General features: G+C 36.5%; 1 protein-coding gene across 6 annotated transcripts in view; it reads right to left on the bottom strand.

The window, feature by feature from the left end:
- The window catches only part of LOC114144400 (glutamate receptor 2-like), a 55,959-nt gene that overhangs the window by 5,205 nt on the left and 33,385 nt on the right, over nt 1–17,369 (bottom strand). The window contains exons 17-19 of one of the 6 annotated variants that reach the window (XM_028017167.1): nt 12,882–12,996; nt 9,036–9,170; nt 4,414–4,589 (exon numbers count right to left, since the gene is read on the bottom strand). In XM_028017167.1, coding sequence (XP_027872968.1) covers nt 4,419–4,589; nt 9,036–9,170; nt 12,882–12,996 — 421 coding nt within the window. In that variant the 3' untranslated portion in view covers nt 4,414–4,418. Of the gene's footprint in view, nt 1–4,413; nt 4,590–9,035; nt 9,171–12,880; nt 12,997–13,681; nt 13,797–17,369 lie in introns of those variants that run through there. The other 5 variants (XM_028017166.1, XR_003595482.1, XM_028017169.1 and 2 more) reach the window with 5 other exon arrangements.

The following is a 17,369-nucleotide window of genomic DNA, read 5'->3' as shown; positions in this document are numbered from 1 at the left end:
GTCCTGTGCTATAGTCCATTACCTGTTTTTGGAGCGGTTTCTGGTCCTCTACATCCACATATGCATTCGAAATGCAGCAGAGTTTACTTCAGGCCTACCAGAGTTTGCTTTTTTGATCTGCATCAGAGTTTGATTACGCATTCACGCCTCAACAAACAAACCAGACTTTCTAGACAAACAAACTAGTTTAATTAAAGTAGACTAAACAGGACTTCAATAATAAACTCCGATTTTATTGTAGTATTTGATGTTACTTCTTTCAATCTCTCACACATATAGTGTTTAATGTCACTGCTACTCATGAGTAATATTGACATTTCATGCCAGAAAAGTTCTAATGTTGTCAAGTAAATTTTCTGGATGTGGCAGCAATGGTGAAAAAGTGTTTTTAAGAAAAACCATCAAGTTCTTTAAACAAGCTTCAACATTAATTTTCTGCAGTAGTGGAGTCTTGTGTACAGTAGTGTGCGATCAGGGATGGAGTCAAGACTGGTTTTTCTGACCAAAGCTGAATGTTTAGAATGTTGATAAATATTTCAGGACATTGCTTTTTGTACACCACAAAATACAAAAATTCATGGTAAAACAGTTGATTACTCAACCAAAACTACTACTTGGTATTAAACTAATAATTCTTAAATTAAACTAGCACTTAAGTTATTAAATGCAACCATACATTGATTGATACACTTTCTCTAAACTGAGTTAATTAGCTTACACTGCACAATAGTTGTATATTTATACTTTCCCACATGAACCTTTTGCACATTTAACACTGTAGCAAATGCATTAAGATTAAGTAAGTCAGAAAAAGTTTCTCCACATGAGTTCAGCAGCACGACTGCTGGAGAATCAATGCAACTGCTAATCAAATATCTCAACAAAAACCCAATAATATTCCTCAATCTCGCAGTTTTTCTGAGGAGGCTTTACTCACCTCAGGATGATGAACGCTTGAAACTAAAAACAAAACCTGTTACTTACCATTTGATTCATTCTCATAGTAATTATCTAAACCCTGGAACATTTTATTCTCAGATAGTGAGCTGATCCTTTTTAATGAAATAAACAAAATAAATAAAATGAGATGGCAATGTTACAGAACAGTAACAAACCTGAGGCAGCAGGACACTGTGAATTCTACTCTACTGAACTGAGTAAAAGCATAAAATTATAAATATGAACGCACCAAAAAGACACGTTTACATCCACATGTAATGTCTTTTCAATAACCCAGCACACAAGTATAGGAAACAGTGTGACAGCTGCTTTGCGTACCAGTACATGTTCAGTTTAGTGTATTAATTAAATTTACTTCAATTACACATCAACCATTATTTTTACATCTAAAATAACAGTTAGATATTATGTAATCTTTAATCTCTGTGCATGCGTACAGTGAAAAATAAATTCTAATTCTAGTGATAAATGGTTGACAAAATGAAACAAAAAAACTCTAAATTGGGAATGAACATACATTTACCTTAATTTGATTGGTGTCAGAGGTGTTGGGGTTAATACCACTGAACTGAAATTAAAGCTGTAGTGTGTAACGTTTATCAAAAAAAAAAACAACCTTTTTACATATTTGTTTAAACTGTCATAATGCTGTGACAGTGTCGTATGAGACAGATAATCTGTGAAAAGATCAATCTCCTTCCTGAAGTACTATTGCCATCTGAAGAAAAGTTTTTGATGAAGAAATGCATCAAAAACAACCAATCAGTGCCAGGAGGCAGGTCTTAGTGCTGTCAATCACAATCTCGTGTGGCGCTGCTCTCCCCCTTAGTCTCTGCTACGCTCCAAGCTAGCAAAGCCTGTTCTGAATGCTTAGGCAAGTTAGTATAGTCACAGATGTTTTTCCTGTTATGGTAAGATTTTTCATTTTCATTAGCATCAAGTACATGAGGTTGATTGACAGCCCGGTGCATTTCTTATTTTTTCCCAGATTATCTGTCTCACAACAACCTGTCACGACATGTTTCAACAAATATGTAAAAAACTTTTTTTTTTTAAAATTCAGCTAAAGTTACATACTGCATCATACTGCACAGCATTCTGGGACATGTAGGCAGAAGAAAGGCATTAGCTGCTCAACCTTTCACAGTGCTAAGCAAGGTTAGTGGAATCAGCTAACTCACTCAATCTTTGGTTACCTAGCAACTCACTCACTCTTTGGTTACCTAGCAACAATCTGTCGAGTAATTTGAGGAGCAGCAGTTTAAGGTTTCGCCACCGTACCTCGTGACTGCTTAAAAATTAAAAACAACCTTGTGGAGTGAAAACTGTGGATAAAACAGAAAAGATCACTGCATCCGTTAAAACAAAAAACTAATCAACAATTATTGATATTTACTGATATAAAACTTTTATATCGTGACAAGTTTTTCAGCCATGTTGTCCAAAACTACAATCGTTTTAAAGGCATTGTAAGTCCGTAAGAACCAAACTCCAAGAAACGTTCGTATTCAAACATTCACCATTCTGTGTTTGACTCTGGTCAACTGCAAGGGATGATTTGAAAAGTTACAGCCGACCCCCTAATCTGAACAACGGGTGTAAAAGACTGATATTATGATCAAATACATTTAAATAGTTATTTCATTCTTGATTGTTTGACTATAAAATTTGAAATATTTTGTGTTTTATGTTGAAATCTGGGCTCTTATTTTGTTAGTATTAATTTTAGAAGAAGTAAATTCAACGCTTTAACTATACACAAACATTCTCAACATAATAAGCCAGAAGCTTAAAATCGGAAGCGGCGGTTTTTAGCAACGGCCGCCTGACACGAAACTGGGTCCGAAACCACAGCTGGCGGAGAAACGGCGGCAGCATCTGGAGAGTTCTCGTGGAAAAACATGTTCAGATGTTCGCAGATGTTCGGGGTCAACAATGTGGAAGTCAGCAGAAAAAGACAAAAAAGTAATTTGAGTCTTGTTTTATTCTCAATGTCTTCCAACCAAAACCAAAAATAGAATGAAGTACAATCGTTGGTTTCTTCTCCCCTTCACAATAAGAGCATACATTCTGGTGTGAAATATATACATTGTATCCGCCACAACTTAATGTTGCTTTTGCTCTTTTTCTACATGGTTGGTTTTTATAATACCACCAAAATAAGAGCCCAGATTTCAAACTAAAACAGAAGGCACTTTGAATTTTATTGTAAAATAAGCAAGCATGAAAAAAAACCCAACTTTAACGCATTTGGCCTAATTATTTCTCTACGTCCACCTTCTATAAGTTATTTCAAAGAGGATGATTGGCTATAAACTAAGGAAAGTGCTGGAGAAAAAAAATTACAAAGGACCAGAGGGAAAGGGTAGATAGGCTAAAAGTGGTAAGAGGAGTGAAAAACCAAAAAAGAGGAAAAAACAGGAGAAGAGGAGAGAAAGAGGCTGAAGAACTGGTCATAGGAGCGAAGGAAAATGGGAGCAGGAGTGAGCAAGCTTCAGGATAAGGAGTAAACAAATGCCAGGATAATCACAGCCATACACAGTTTTGACCTTTAATTTTCTTTGCATGCCACTGTGTTTTTTTTTTGTTTGTTATCAAAACGGCTGAATTCATGTAATACCTGGATTTATGGTAATTAAACCCAGTAATTGTCATCTTCAGTGGCAAATCCAGTTTCAAAGCTGAGACTATTTCAAAACTATTTGTTTAATAGTCTCAAGCTGGTTGTTCCAGTTTTTCTACATCACCTAAATAAAAGCAGATCATTTAGAAATGATCCTAGGAAATAATTTACAACGACGTATTAGGGTAATTATAGATAGAAAAAAAGGGGGAGTATATTTCAGAGAAAAACTCAAAAATTCTGGGAATAATTTAATAAATGTTCTGAAAAAAACTCGTACATTTCAGAGTTTGAAATTTTGAAAATTTGCACAAACCCCCCCAGAAATTCTAAGGTTAAAGAATTAATCTTTTATTAAAATTGTGAGAAAAAGCTGAGAAATTCTACGATTAGTCTAAATACCCCTGAGAAAACAGAATTTCAGATTTTTTTCTTGCAATTTTTTGATTTTTCAAACTCAGAAATTTCAGAGTTTTTTCTTGTAAAATTACTCCTCCGTCTTCTGTGTTTTCTTTCTATATACAATGGCTCTAATATGGCGTCATAATAACTTCTGAGCAAGAATTTAGAGAAAAAAAAATCTTAATAAGTAGGTACCTAATTTAAAGAATATTCAAATATTTTGTCATTTATTCACTATTCTCCTTGCAGTATCTTTTAAAATATCTTCTAGGGAAGCTTGTGTGTTTTGTAAATCACACATACTGGATATGTGCCACTGAAGACGCTCAGCACTGAATCCAGCTGACCCGGGAAGTGTCGCCTGGTTATACCTTTGTCTATGGCTGTGAGGTGAGCAAAGTTTTAGCTATCAATCATCACTCTCCTACCCGTGTTAGATCTTGACGCTCTCAATGCCGTAAACGTTGTAGCCTTCTTTATAGGTGGCGTAGTTTGGCTGGTGGCTGGGAGACAGCAGGTTGTAGTTGGGGGCATGTTGAGGAGAAGACAGAGTGTGTGTGTAGTTCCCTGTGTGCTGGGGTGATGAGAAGGTGTTGGCTGCGACCTTTACAACGGAAATAAAGTCAGCGTTATTGCTTTACTGATTTAATTGTAGTACAGTTACTCTTCAGCTGATTGACTATTATTATTTATTTTTTTATTTTTGTTGCAACATTAAAATACAAGTTTGAGTTCTACAACATTTTCTGAAGATGCTTGTATGCGACTAGAGGCTACATTTACAGGGGCAGTATTATGTTAAATTAACTTTTTTGAGCTTTACATCATGCTATAGATAATGTTATTCCTTCATCAAAAACAAACCTGGTTTGTGTTGCTTTGATTCTTTTATGCATGGTTGACAAATCATTTAATCTCCATGGCAACCATTCAGCAGTGCAAAATGCTCGGGTGGACCTAGCTCCACCTTCGAGACGCAGCTCCTCCTCAGATCCAAAGCTTCCCAATTTCGCCCTCACAGAGCAGCACGCCCCCATTCAGCTCCTTCAGACTAGCTAGCAGCAATTAGCAAACGCCTAGTGGAGCTGCGCATCAGTGGAGCTCATTGTACGAGCTACTTCTCAGTGGAACGCTGGTAAAAATGATGTTAAAGGGTTAATAGAGGAGCTATGTTGTGATGACTTCCTGAAGGTGGAGTTTCAGAAAGAGTAGGAGCTTCTTAAAGAGACAGAGGCCCAATTTCAAGGCATTAAATTACAAAGTAAAATGAAGTCATATTTGATATGTACAGCATTTTTATAACAACTGGAGGAAACACAATTACTTGATTGTGCTATAAAAACACATAATATTGCCCTTTAAATTTAGGTTTTCCATCAAAGCATTGAGATTTACATGTCAGCAAGAATGTAGCATCGCCAATATGCAAAATCCACATCCACACAACTGAGACGATTCTGTGGGAAAACACTTTGGGTATCATTCAGTGGCGTTCAGGTGCTCAAGTTGAAAAAAGGGAACCTTGTGCAGCACATGAAACCGCCGACTGCCTTAGTAAAGTAAGAGTTATTACAGGAAACAATGTTGGGTAAAATTACAAATATGTGGTGATCTGGTAATATAGACTTTTAAATCCAGAAAATTTTACCTTGGGCCACACACTTAACACTGTAAAAAAGAGAAAAGATTCCCATTCACTTAAAGGTGCACTTTGTAACTTTTATAAAACATATATTTTTACATATTTGTTGAAACTCTCACCATGTCATGACAGTGTGGAACAGACAGTCTGTGAAAAAAATCTAGATTATCTACCTTTTCCAGTCCAGTGTTCCCAGTTCTAACCTGAAACAACCAATTAGAGCCAAGAGGCGGGTCTTAGCGCTGTAAATCACAATCTCGTGTGCAGCTCTTGTGAATGCTAATGGTACTTAGCATAGTACCACTAATAAGGGCAGATAATTGGTTTTCCTGTAATGGTCAGTTGTTTCTCTGCCATTAGCACATTGATCAGCGAGTACATGGGGTTGATTGAGAGCTCTAAGACCCGCCTCCTGGCTCTGATTGGTTGTTTTTGGTCAGGAGCGATGCATTGCTTCAGATAGCAATACCACCTCGGGGAGAAGATGGAGGAGATCAATCTTTTCACAGATTATTTGTCTCATAATATACTATCACAACATGGTAACTGTTTTAACAAATATGTAAAAAACATATTATTGTTTTTATAAAACTTACATACTGCATTATTTCCACATTTAAGTTTATTGGAGGCAAATCTGTGGATTTATTTTGTGACACAACAACTCAAACACCCTGCTCCCCTGTGTTTCATCAAAGAAAAATCAAAAGGCAAGATATGAGGAAGAGAATTGTCGATGTCCACAAGTCATGACACATTCATATGTTTAAACAATTATACACAAGCATAAACAGAATGGGAATGTCCAGACCTCACAGTGTTCAGGTCTACTGGTTGGAAATGTGCAAATCGACCCAGTTACTAAAGTAAAAGACGTTGTGGAAACGATGGCTGAATGTCTGCAGTGAAACAAATCCTTTACCAGCATGAGCTGAAAGGCCGCTCAGAGAAGAAGAAGCCATCACCACAAAAAGGAAAATAATAAGTCACATTACAGTTTGCAAATGCACCCACCCAGGACTTTTCAAAAAGATATCCTATAATCTGATGAAGCTGAAATTGAAAGTTTAAACCATTATGTCAATTGTTAAAAAAGGAAGATTGAAAAGCCTAGAAACAACACATCCAATGGGAAATATGGGAGTGGCAGCATCATGTTATGTTTTCTTTTTACTGTATGAGGAACTGCTGTGCTTGGCTAAACAGATGGCATCATGAGGAAACAACATTATGTACAAGTCTAGAAGCAACATCTCAATTCATCAGCAAAGAAGTTAAAGTTCAGGCAGAAAAGAGTCAAATGGACAACAACCCTAGGCATACTGCTAAATTAGATAAAAGTGATTTACCGAGAGCAAAGTCAGTGTTTTGCAGTAATTATCTTATAGCTGTGTGAGTGCACACAGCTATGTGCAGAGATGGCTTACAAAACTTATTCCATTTCACTAAACCTGCCAAGTGGAATGGGCCACAATTAGAGTAAACGACTGTGAGAAGGATAATCAAAACATTTCATCCAAATCAAACCGTTTTCAAGGTAATTCTACCAAACACTGGAGAGATGTTTGTAAAAGGTAAAAATGTGTTTGCAGTGGATGTAAATATTTGATTTCATTTGTCTTTTGTACATATTTAAGGTTTTGTATGACTTCTTACTTTCTCCGAAGCATCTCCATTTCGACTTCTTTGTTTTGTAAATAATGAGTTAATTGAACCTTTTGTGTCTGGTTCTATGCAACTGAATAGATGAAACAAATTTTAGAACCTGATTAAGACAAAGGAGAATTTCCAACTGAAGCAAGTCCAACAGTTTCACTGACCAAACCATGTATGCACAAACAAATCCAGTGGTTTCCAAACTTCTGCATAAATCCAAGCACATTTAATTTGTACTTTCAATCCACATGGAATTGAATGCATATAAGAGAAAAGTACATGAAAATATACTGTGTCTACAAGTTGGGTAGTTAGAAACACTTCTGAGAAAGATATGCATATATGCTAGTCAAATCATGTAGGCATGCAAACAATTAATTGGTGTATGATTGTCGATTAAAGGTTTGTTAGATTAAAATTAGTTCCAACTGATTCATTAACAATATCAACTTAGACCGTCTTTCAGTGCTGTAGTTTGACCGCCATTCAGAAGAGGGCGCCACTGGTCATCCTTAAGTGGAGCCAGCTGTAAGTGAAACAAAGATGGCGGAGGGCGCAGGAAAGAGAATAAATAGAGTTTGATGTGTGGTATAAAATGCTCTTCATGTGGTTTTGTTTGAAAATATAAACATTCGATAAGCTCCAGCAGTTTCTGTCCACTGTCCATTGTAGATAGAAAAAAAAATTCCACCAAAAAACTCAGAAATTTCAAAAGTAAGAGGTTAAAAAATGGAAAACGTTTGAATTTTGAAAGTTTTCTGAGTTTCAGAAATCAAAAGACAAGGACTTGAAATTTAGAAAACTCACAAATAAGACCTGCTTTACTGTGCAACATGGCACATTTTCACCGAGGACAGTCAGACCCAGCTGGCGGTTGAGTTGAAGGCAATGTGTATCTTTATTGTCCTCCCAAGGACAGAAAACGCAACAAGAAACAATCTAACCAATAAAGAAATTAAGAAGCCTTTTTTATTTGGGTAGTAAAAATACCAAGAAGGAGGAAGTAGGCAACGGCCACCATAAATTGTTGTGGACCCCTGTTGGGGGGCAGGTACGGGTCGATCCCAGTGAGTTTGGTGCAGCTCGGCTCGAATCTGTGAAATTTAGAGCCAAACGTATGGCAATACGTATGTGACTTCACCACTTCACCACACCGCCACTCCCTCATCCTCCACCGAAACGGGTCAGTGTTGGAAACCAAGTTAAACCAACATGTCTTCTGTCAGTGGGCGCACTTTCACGTTGATTAGGTCAAAGGGGTCAAATGGAGACTGTTCAGAATAAAGATGACACTTCCTGTTCTCAGTGGACTAGCCTTAAGTGATGTAATCACTTGACCATTGGGCATTGTAGGGGACCGGATGTGGAATTTATTTATATTTAGAATTAAGAATTTTAAATATAATGTAAAATAAATAATAAAGAATGACATCACTCAGAGCATAGAGCATAGCATTAGACTGAATAGATTTGCCCTTGTGGATCAGGCACATTGTCACCAAGACCCAATCTAGATTGTTTTTTCAATATCAGGACTGATACAGATATCACTATTGGATTGGTACATCTCCAGTTTAAAGGATATAAATAATTTTTATATAACACTATAAATGTAAATAGCCAGAAGAAATACAAAAGGGAGGATAATAATTGGTCTAAAATATAACACAAGTTTACAAATTAACACTATCAAAGTGGAAAAACAAAACAATAAATCCATTTAGAAATTTCAAGCAAAGTGTAAAAACTTACCTTCATTTTTTTGGCTTCAGCACGGCTCTTGTAGCAGAACTCTACCAGTGCTACCATCATGGCGAGACCCAGACCTCCAACCAGGATGTAGAAAACTCCCGCCACGTTACTAAGCGACAGAGCGCTGGTCTTTTCCTAGCACACAAACAAGTGTGCACACACACATGCACCCACACACAGACGCAAGAGAAAAATAAAAACAACAAAAAACAGGACACCCAGAAAATAGTGTTGGTGTGACATAACTACAAACATGATTTTATCAACACACAAATTTAAACAAGACGACTTTGTTTAGAACCATTAAAATAACTAATAAATCTGCACACAGACATAGAAACCTTGGATATCATTGCTTAGTTTAATACTGAAGTTGTATATTATGTGTTTGTTTCTAAACCTCACCTGCTAATGAAAGTCTAAGTCAGTGTAGATTATTTTAAATAGTGCATTTGCTGTTGCTTTTCACATTGTTTTCAAGTTCATATCAGCATTCCTTACAATAATACTGCAATCATAAGACTACTTTGTTGTTGTGAACAACAAACATCTCAGTTTAAAACGGTAACATTGGACAAATGATTCTTATCTCAATGCATACATATGTTGCAGATGTCATGGTGGAGCCAGTTGGTACATTAGGACACAAGTACATGATTAAAAAAAAAATCATGTAAAACCAAATGAATTTTTATCCATATTGCCGCTGTGTTTTAAAATCCTTTTAATAAAATTCCAGAGAAAGTTCTGGGGGAGTTTTGAGCCCCTACACAACTACAAATGTGGATGTTTATTTCATATTTTACGTTAGTAATTCTTAAAAACAACCATTTTTAGGATAAAAGTTATTTAGGCTTCGCTTATATGAGATCACTGCCTGGGAACTGGCGGTATTTTTGGATGTTAATTGGGAAACAGTTTCACTTTTAGACTGCACTGCAGAAACACGTCGAGTCACCTGTAGTTGTCATGTCAGGCCACTAGATGGCGCTGAGATTTTTGAACGTGCATGCGCTTTTGACCATTAGCTTCCAGCAATAAGCCATGTCACATGAACGAAGGGCCCATGTATCACATATTCCTCATCGGAAATTGTGCTAAATTGAACAGGTAACGTAGCACAACACAACACAATGCTATCCGCTTTTTATTTAATTGTTTTTGCTGTTAACTGTAGAATAAATCACATGGCTGTGCTTTCTGCGCATGTGCGCTTTCAAATTCCGCGGGGCGTTTGAAAGCTGGTTTGAGAGACTTAGTCACTGGTGTGTAAACAAACAACAGTATCACAATAAAAATGTTATGGTTTAACTGAAAAGCGGCTCTGTGTAAGAAAACATTTTATTTTATGTGACTACTTGTGACTGATACAGAATATTATTTTTTATTTTTCTAAATATCAATCACTCTCAACCAGGTTCTCAAAAACAATAAATACATGTCATTGACAACATTACTAATGGTGCACTAATGTACCCAGTGGCTCCAGCATTGCATTGCTATGAAGCAGTTCCAGTCAGAAGTTTACATACGCTCATCCTGTGTATTAAGGTAATTTTATCTCTTTAATGATTCATTTGAACAATTCATTTTTCTAAGAGGAGCCTTCTAAAAGGCTCAAATATATTCATACACATGTGGATAAAATTGTTGGTACTCCTGTTATTGACAGAGAAACCCACAAAGGTCCCTGAAATAATTTCAAACGGGCAGAAGTGATAATAAATAAAGAATTACTGAAAATTGACCAATGAAAATCAGACATTGCTTTTCAAATATGGTTTAGCATCTCTAGAAAATATTGAAAATAATTTGACCATAAGGACATTTTAAACTAAAATGTGTCCACTATGTGTCTGTCTATTTAAAGTGTGACATACAGTTGTTATATTCAGTAAATTAAAATACACGTCCCAATGAGTCTAGATCTTTTGTCAGATTAAAAGTGCACTTAGAAAATAACTTGTGTGCATGTATTAAACATACTTTTCAATAAGCCCACATTTCTGTTTTTTTAAAATAGTTTTTTTGTTGGTCTGATACCAATTTCAAAACACATCAAGAAATTTTTGCAATTTGTTGCTTGATTTGGGTTGCTAAGTGAAGGGCTTGGTTGGCTGGGGTTGCTAGGTGACGATCTTGGCTGGCTGAGGTTGCTAGGTGACAGGCTTGGCTGGCTGGGGTTGCTAGGTGACGGGCTTGGCTGGCTGGGGTTGCTAGGTGACGAGCTTGGCTGGCTGGGGTTGCTAGGTGACGAGCTTGGCTGGCTGGGGTTCCTAGGGGACGGGCTTGGCTGGCTGGGGTTGCTAGGTGATGGGCTTGGCTGGCTGGGGTTGCTAGGTGATGGGCTTGGCTGGCTGGGGTTGCTAGGGGACGAGCTTGGCTGGCTGGGGTTGCTAGGGGACGAGCTTGGCTGGCTGGGGTTGCTAGGTGACGAGCTTGGCTGGCTGGGGTTGCTAGGTGATGGGCTTGGCTGGCTGGGGTTGCTAGGTGATGGGCTTGGCTGGCTGGGGTTGCTAGGGGACGGGCTTGGCTGGCTGGGGTTGCTAGGTGACGGGCAGTGCCTGCTGATTTCTAACATTACATTCTGAATGTTTTTGAAACGGCTCGTTTTCCAGACACCAAAAAACACCAGCTGGGTGTTTTTTTTTTTCTTTTTTAGTACTTAGGCTGGAAGTACAAAAATGTGACTTTTGAATTATAAGTTCCCTTTAAGCTGCTTGTTGTAAAATTAGTCCACCCTAAAAAAAAAAAAATCAAAGGTTCAAATAAATCATTAAAACCCTAAAATTAATATGACTTTCATGTCAAATATGAGGTAAGCAGACATCTGACTGATGTAGTCTCTGTAGACCCTGCATGCTAAATTGCACAACATGACCATCCATGCTCCTGTAAACCCACAATGTGACTCTTATGAAACTTTTACTAACAGATGGCAATAATATCTAATGATTTTACAAAGTATCCTCTCTTCTGCTGACTTTGAATAACTGTTTTTAACCACCCAGTCCAGTTGAATTAAAGCCCAAAATCATCCACAAAGATGTAAAAAACTAACTGCCAGACAAACGCTTGTTTGTTGCTGAATGATAGCAAAAATGATAGTTATCACAATAAATTAGTTATTTACTTGCAGACAGGTTGGTTTGGATAACTTTTATCCTTTAATAGCTTTAACTAGATTACTTTGTGTGATAATATAACTGGTTTGATGATATAAAACCTTTAAAAGCAAAAATAGAAGAAATCTGTGAAGGAGAAAATTCTTTTCATCACGATGTAAATAAAATTAATCAACTTTTTTACTAGCACTTATGACTTCATTAACACTTTATATGATCAGAAATTACAGTTCTCTTAACTTTTTGTTAAAACAGATTCTTTCTCCTTATTGTTTTAGCTTGTCACTAAAATAAATGGAATAATACATTTGATAAATAAAATAAAACAGAAACATTTTTTATTCAGCTGCATTGAGCAACTAATTTAGCATTTTTTCTAAAACATGTGCACTATTCTGGAAAACCAGTTACAAAATGTAATTAGAAGTGTTTTTCATGCATTCATGCTAACCTCAAATTAAATTTTTTGATTTGAAGGAATTTTTGTAATTTGTTGCTCAAGTAAAGGAGTAATAAGAAAGCAGATACAACATAAAACTATTCTGATTCACCTGTGATCTGTTATTTCTCTCCTCATCTGCATGAACCTAAAAAATACTTTTTTATGCGTCCTCCACATAACACAGCTGGAGCTAAGTTGTCCTCCCCGTACTGTGCAAGCTTCCCATGCATTTACACTTGTGAACAGTGTGTTTGACTGACCCACAAACAGAAAACTAACCTTATTGGTGGAGTCCTTGAAGCCACACTCTCCTTTATCGTACCACCACTTGTTTTTCATCTTGTCTAGGGTCCCTTGCTCATTCAGTTTCAATACGGCAAGGTTTACTGGCACTCTTCAATGGGAATAACATAAATAACATCATTATCAATGTTATCTTATGTTATTAACGAGGCAGCAGTTCTTACCCTGTTCTCGCGACTAAGAAAAGGCCCACCAAAGATTGGCGTGAGACAAATATTCCCTTAATCCCCTAATATTTCTACACGTTATGTGTTTTTAAATAAAGTGTTTTTTGTTGCTGGGCTCCTCGGTTTAGCGTCTGAGACAGATAGTAAGAGGTGCTGCAATGAAAGGCTGTTGCTTTTTCAGCTGCAGTTCCCTGCCAGGCCGGAGCCTCTGATACACAGAGTTTGTACAAACTGTGTGCAAACTCTCTGCAAACAGCGCCCATGTTGCTGCCATCTGGTCTGAGGTCAGCTGACCCTCACCTGCATTTTACATCAGACCTCAACCAGACAGGGTGCAACATAACAGAAGAAGAAGCAGAACAGAGAACAGTGCCACCTTCTGGCAGCGAATGTAACCTGCTGGATTTATGACGTAAGCTGTAGTTTAGGTTTTTTTTGTTGGGTTTTTAAAATCCCTGCTAACCTTAACATTTCCCTGTGGTCCTGTGACTGTGCTGCTTCTTCACATGTTCCACATTTACCAAACTGACCCAGTTTTACCTCTCTGCTTTGTTTCCTACTTTGCATGTGTGTGTGTGTGTTAGGTGGCGTGTGAGTGTGTGTATTAACCTTGCTCTCCCCTCCTCCGCTGCCGCATTCTCCCTTGTCATACCACCACTTGTTTTTCAGTTTGTCCAGCAGCCCCTGCTCGTTCAACTTTAACACCGCCAGGTTCACCGCATTTCTACATGAACACAGTGGCTGTTAGCAGTTCATTTCAGCTGTCAGTAACAATCCTCTGAAATGTAGCTAAATCAGCAACAAACATACTGCTCCAACTACTAATCCCTATAATCTACTATACTCTAAATTCATGATCAGAAAACAAACATTTGAAATTTATATTTTTTTATCTGGCTTGATTAGAGCAGCATTAAGATGTCTGTGCCTATGGTGTTTGGGATTAATAAGAGTAGGAATATTATGAAGTCAATCAGATTTACTAAACATTTTTACTGAATAAATAACATCCAATTCAAAAACCTATTTCAGTCATATAGCGGCTTTTAATGTATGTCAACCAAAACAGTAACTGTCTACGTTTCTATTGACGTAAAGTTGCGCAAATTGGAATTACAAAAATAAATTTTATTAATGGAAACACGCCAATTTTGAAAAAAAAACAAAACAAAAGTGTTTTGATAAGAAAAATAGGAGCTAGAATGTGGTGGTTTTTCAGCTGGTATATTTCACAAAACTGCAAAGGAAACACTTTTTGCATCAGACGAGCCACATGATCAACAACCGGATGTTACTACTGCAAGAAAAGTTGAAGAAGATGACAGGAAGTGGTAGGAGGATGATGGTGCGGCATGTTTTTAATGATTTATTACGTGAACAAATGTATTCACATGTGATTGTAATTGCGTTTCTTATCACTGCAATTGCGAAATTGTGTTTTTTTGACTTTGAGGGATATCGACAAAGTTTTGTGAACATTTGTAATGTAAACGCATTATTCTGCTAATGTACAAAAAACACAATTTAACGTTTCCAATAAATAAACGCAATTAAAATCACACGTAAATAAGTTTTTTCATGAAACAAGTCATTAAAAGACATGCTCCACCATCATCCTCCAACCACTTCCTGTCGTCTTCTTCTTTGTGGTTTGTGCCTCTAGTAACATCCGGTTGGTTGTTGATCATGTGACTTGTGTGATGAAATTTATCAAAAAACGTTTTTTCAAAATTGCCACATTTCCATTAAGCAAATTTATTTTCAAAATGTTAAATTGCACACTTATTTTGTCAGTGGAAATGCAACTACAGTCGCGTAAGACGACAAACTGTCCGGGTTGGATCTACTGCTGGCAAAAATAATAAAATTTAATTACTGCTTTTGCAGTAGAAAAAACTAAATTCTCTGTTTGTAAAACAAATCATACAAATTAAATCACATTGTTGTAGTTACTGACACATCAATTCTTAAATCATGTCGAGGAAAATGTCGATAGAATCATGAACTAAAAGAAAATGGTTTTATCATGACATCCTTATTTATTTGAGCCATTCACCTCACCAAGAAAAAATATATTCAGTAAACAGAAGCATTATAATCATAAATAAATGGCTTCATCATCACCAAGCCCAGTTGGATATAAAGATATTCCTTCACAGTCGGTCTAATTAACCTTTGACCAAAAATATTGAGATTAAAGAAATGTGTACGTACATAACATTTTCACAAAGAATGACACTGATATTCTGTAGTGTAAGAACTACACTTTTTATGGAGTCATATTTTGACTATGTGCATTTTGACCCAGTTTTCTATTAACTCTACACTAAAGGAAATGCATTGAACACAAAAATATAAATAAAACAGCTTTTAAGTTGCTTGAGATCTACAAATAATATTAGAAGAAAAGTACCTGACCAAGTCTACACTTTTTTGCAGATTAGACTTCAGTTACTTTAAAAAAAAATAAAAATAAAAAAATTTTAAAGTAACTTGTAGGTTGGATAAATAATATTTTCTTGTACTCAATCTGAAACAAAAGATGTGCCCTTAATTGCAACAATGTAAGTAATTTTATCATGTATGTCAAACAACACAAAGACAGCAAATTCAGTTACTAAATTCATATTTTTGTCTCATGTGATAATTTTTTGCCAACAAGTAAATTCCTATGACAGCATTTCCAGGCCTTGTAGCAACATTAGCTCTGAACTACAGCAGTCACCCTAATAGGCAGAAACCTACAGTAACTAAATTTAATATGATGTGATCACACAGCAATCTGTCAGATCTTATAGATATAAAAAATAACCAACAGTACTGTTTAAATATTCCTCCTTTATATATTTTTAATAATCAGTGGTGCTGAAAATAGCACTGTTTGGTGTGCAACATGCTGGATAAGGACAACCTTCTGGGGCTAAAGCTGCAATACGTAACTTTTAGAAAAAAATATGTTTTTTATATATTTGTTAAAATTATCACAACGTCGAGACGAGTGTAATATAAGACAGATAATCTGTGGAAAAGATTTTAGCTCCTCTTCCTCCTCCCAGCACTAACTGCAGAAATACACTAATCAGCCAGAAACAACCAATCAGAGGCAGGAGGAGGGTCTTAGAGCAGTAAATCATGCTTGTGTATGATCTGCCACTGATGATGGCAGATAAACAGTTTTACTGTAACAGTAAGTTGTTTCGGGCTGCACAGTGGGGCAGTTGGTTGCAGCAAGAAAGTCTTGGGTTTGATTCCCGGCCCGGGGACCCCAATAGGATAATGGTGACAGTAAGTTGTTTCTCCATCATTGAGCAGAGTGTACATGAGGATGATTGACAGCTCTAAGACCTGTCTCTGATTAGTAGTTTTTGATTGGGAGCGGTGCATTTCTTCAGACAGCAATAGCAGCTCAGGGAGGAGAAGGAGCTCAATCTTTTCACAGATTACCTCATATTACATGCCACAATATGGTGACTGGTTTAACAAAAACATATACAGTACTGTATATATTTTATAAAAGTTACATACTGTAGCTTTAAGATAAGTATCCACTGCAATGCTAACAGGACTAATAGTGCTAAATGCTGATATAAAATGCTAAAGACAAATTAAAATAGGAATTATGTTGTCTGTCTTTGGAATTACTATAACAATCTTGATTAATTGCAGATCTGTGTAACCTCTCGTACACACAGTGTGACATCACCTCTGGCCCTAATATATGAGAAACTAATAATTAATCATATGGTTCTTTTGTAGTTCCAATAAATAAAGGAATAACAAGAAAACTAAAACAAAAAAAGTAAAAAAAAAATTAAGTTTGAAAGAAATGTTATTTTGTGCGGCGTATGAAAAGAGGAAGAAGTAAATGATCTGCAATGAACAGATCATGAGCAATGACTGCATGAATTATTTTGATTAATGGGATTTTATGTATAAAGATGCTCTTGTCCTATAAACCTGGAGGATTTCACCTGTTAATCAGTCCATCAAATAGATGAATAGATGAGGAAAGAAAACATGAACTGTGCCTGTTAGTGAAACTGCTGTAGTTTTTTAGATACTCTTTGCTCAATGAGAAAACTGATTAACCTTTATTTCACAGTAATGTTTTGATTTAAATGAAACTTAAGTGTTTTGTTTTGTTTATTTTTTGCTATAAACGAGGACCAGTACTCAGAGCTGAAATGTCAGTAAATAATTGAGTGACAACATAGAGCAGTGGGTTATAAAAAGGTCAAAACCTGGAACGAATCCAGGATGATTGATGCACAGTGACTGGCTTAAATATTTGTTATGC

Source organism: Xiphophorus couchianus, chromosome 5, assembly GCF_001444195.1.
Source record: "Xiphophorus couchianus chromosome 5, X_couchianus-1.0, whole genome shotgun sequence".
Classification (NCBI taxonomy): domain Eukaryota; kingdom Metazoa; phylum Chordata; class Actinopteri; order Cyprinodontiformes; family Poeciliidae; genus Xiphophorus; species Xiphophorus couchianus.
This window is presented reverse-complemented; position numbering and strand designations above follow the sequence as displayed.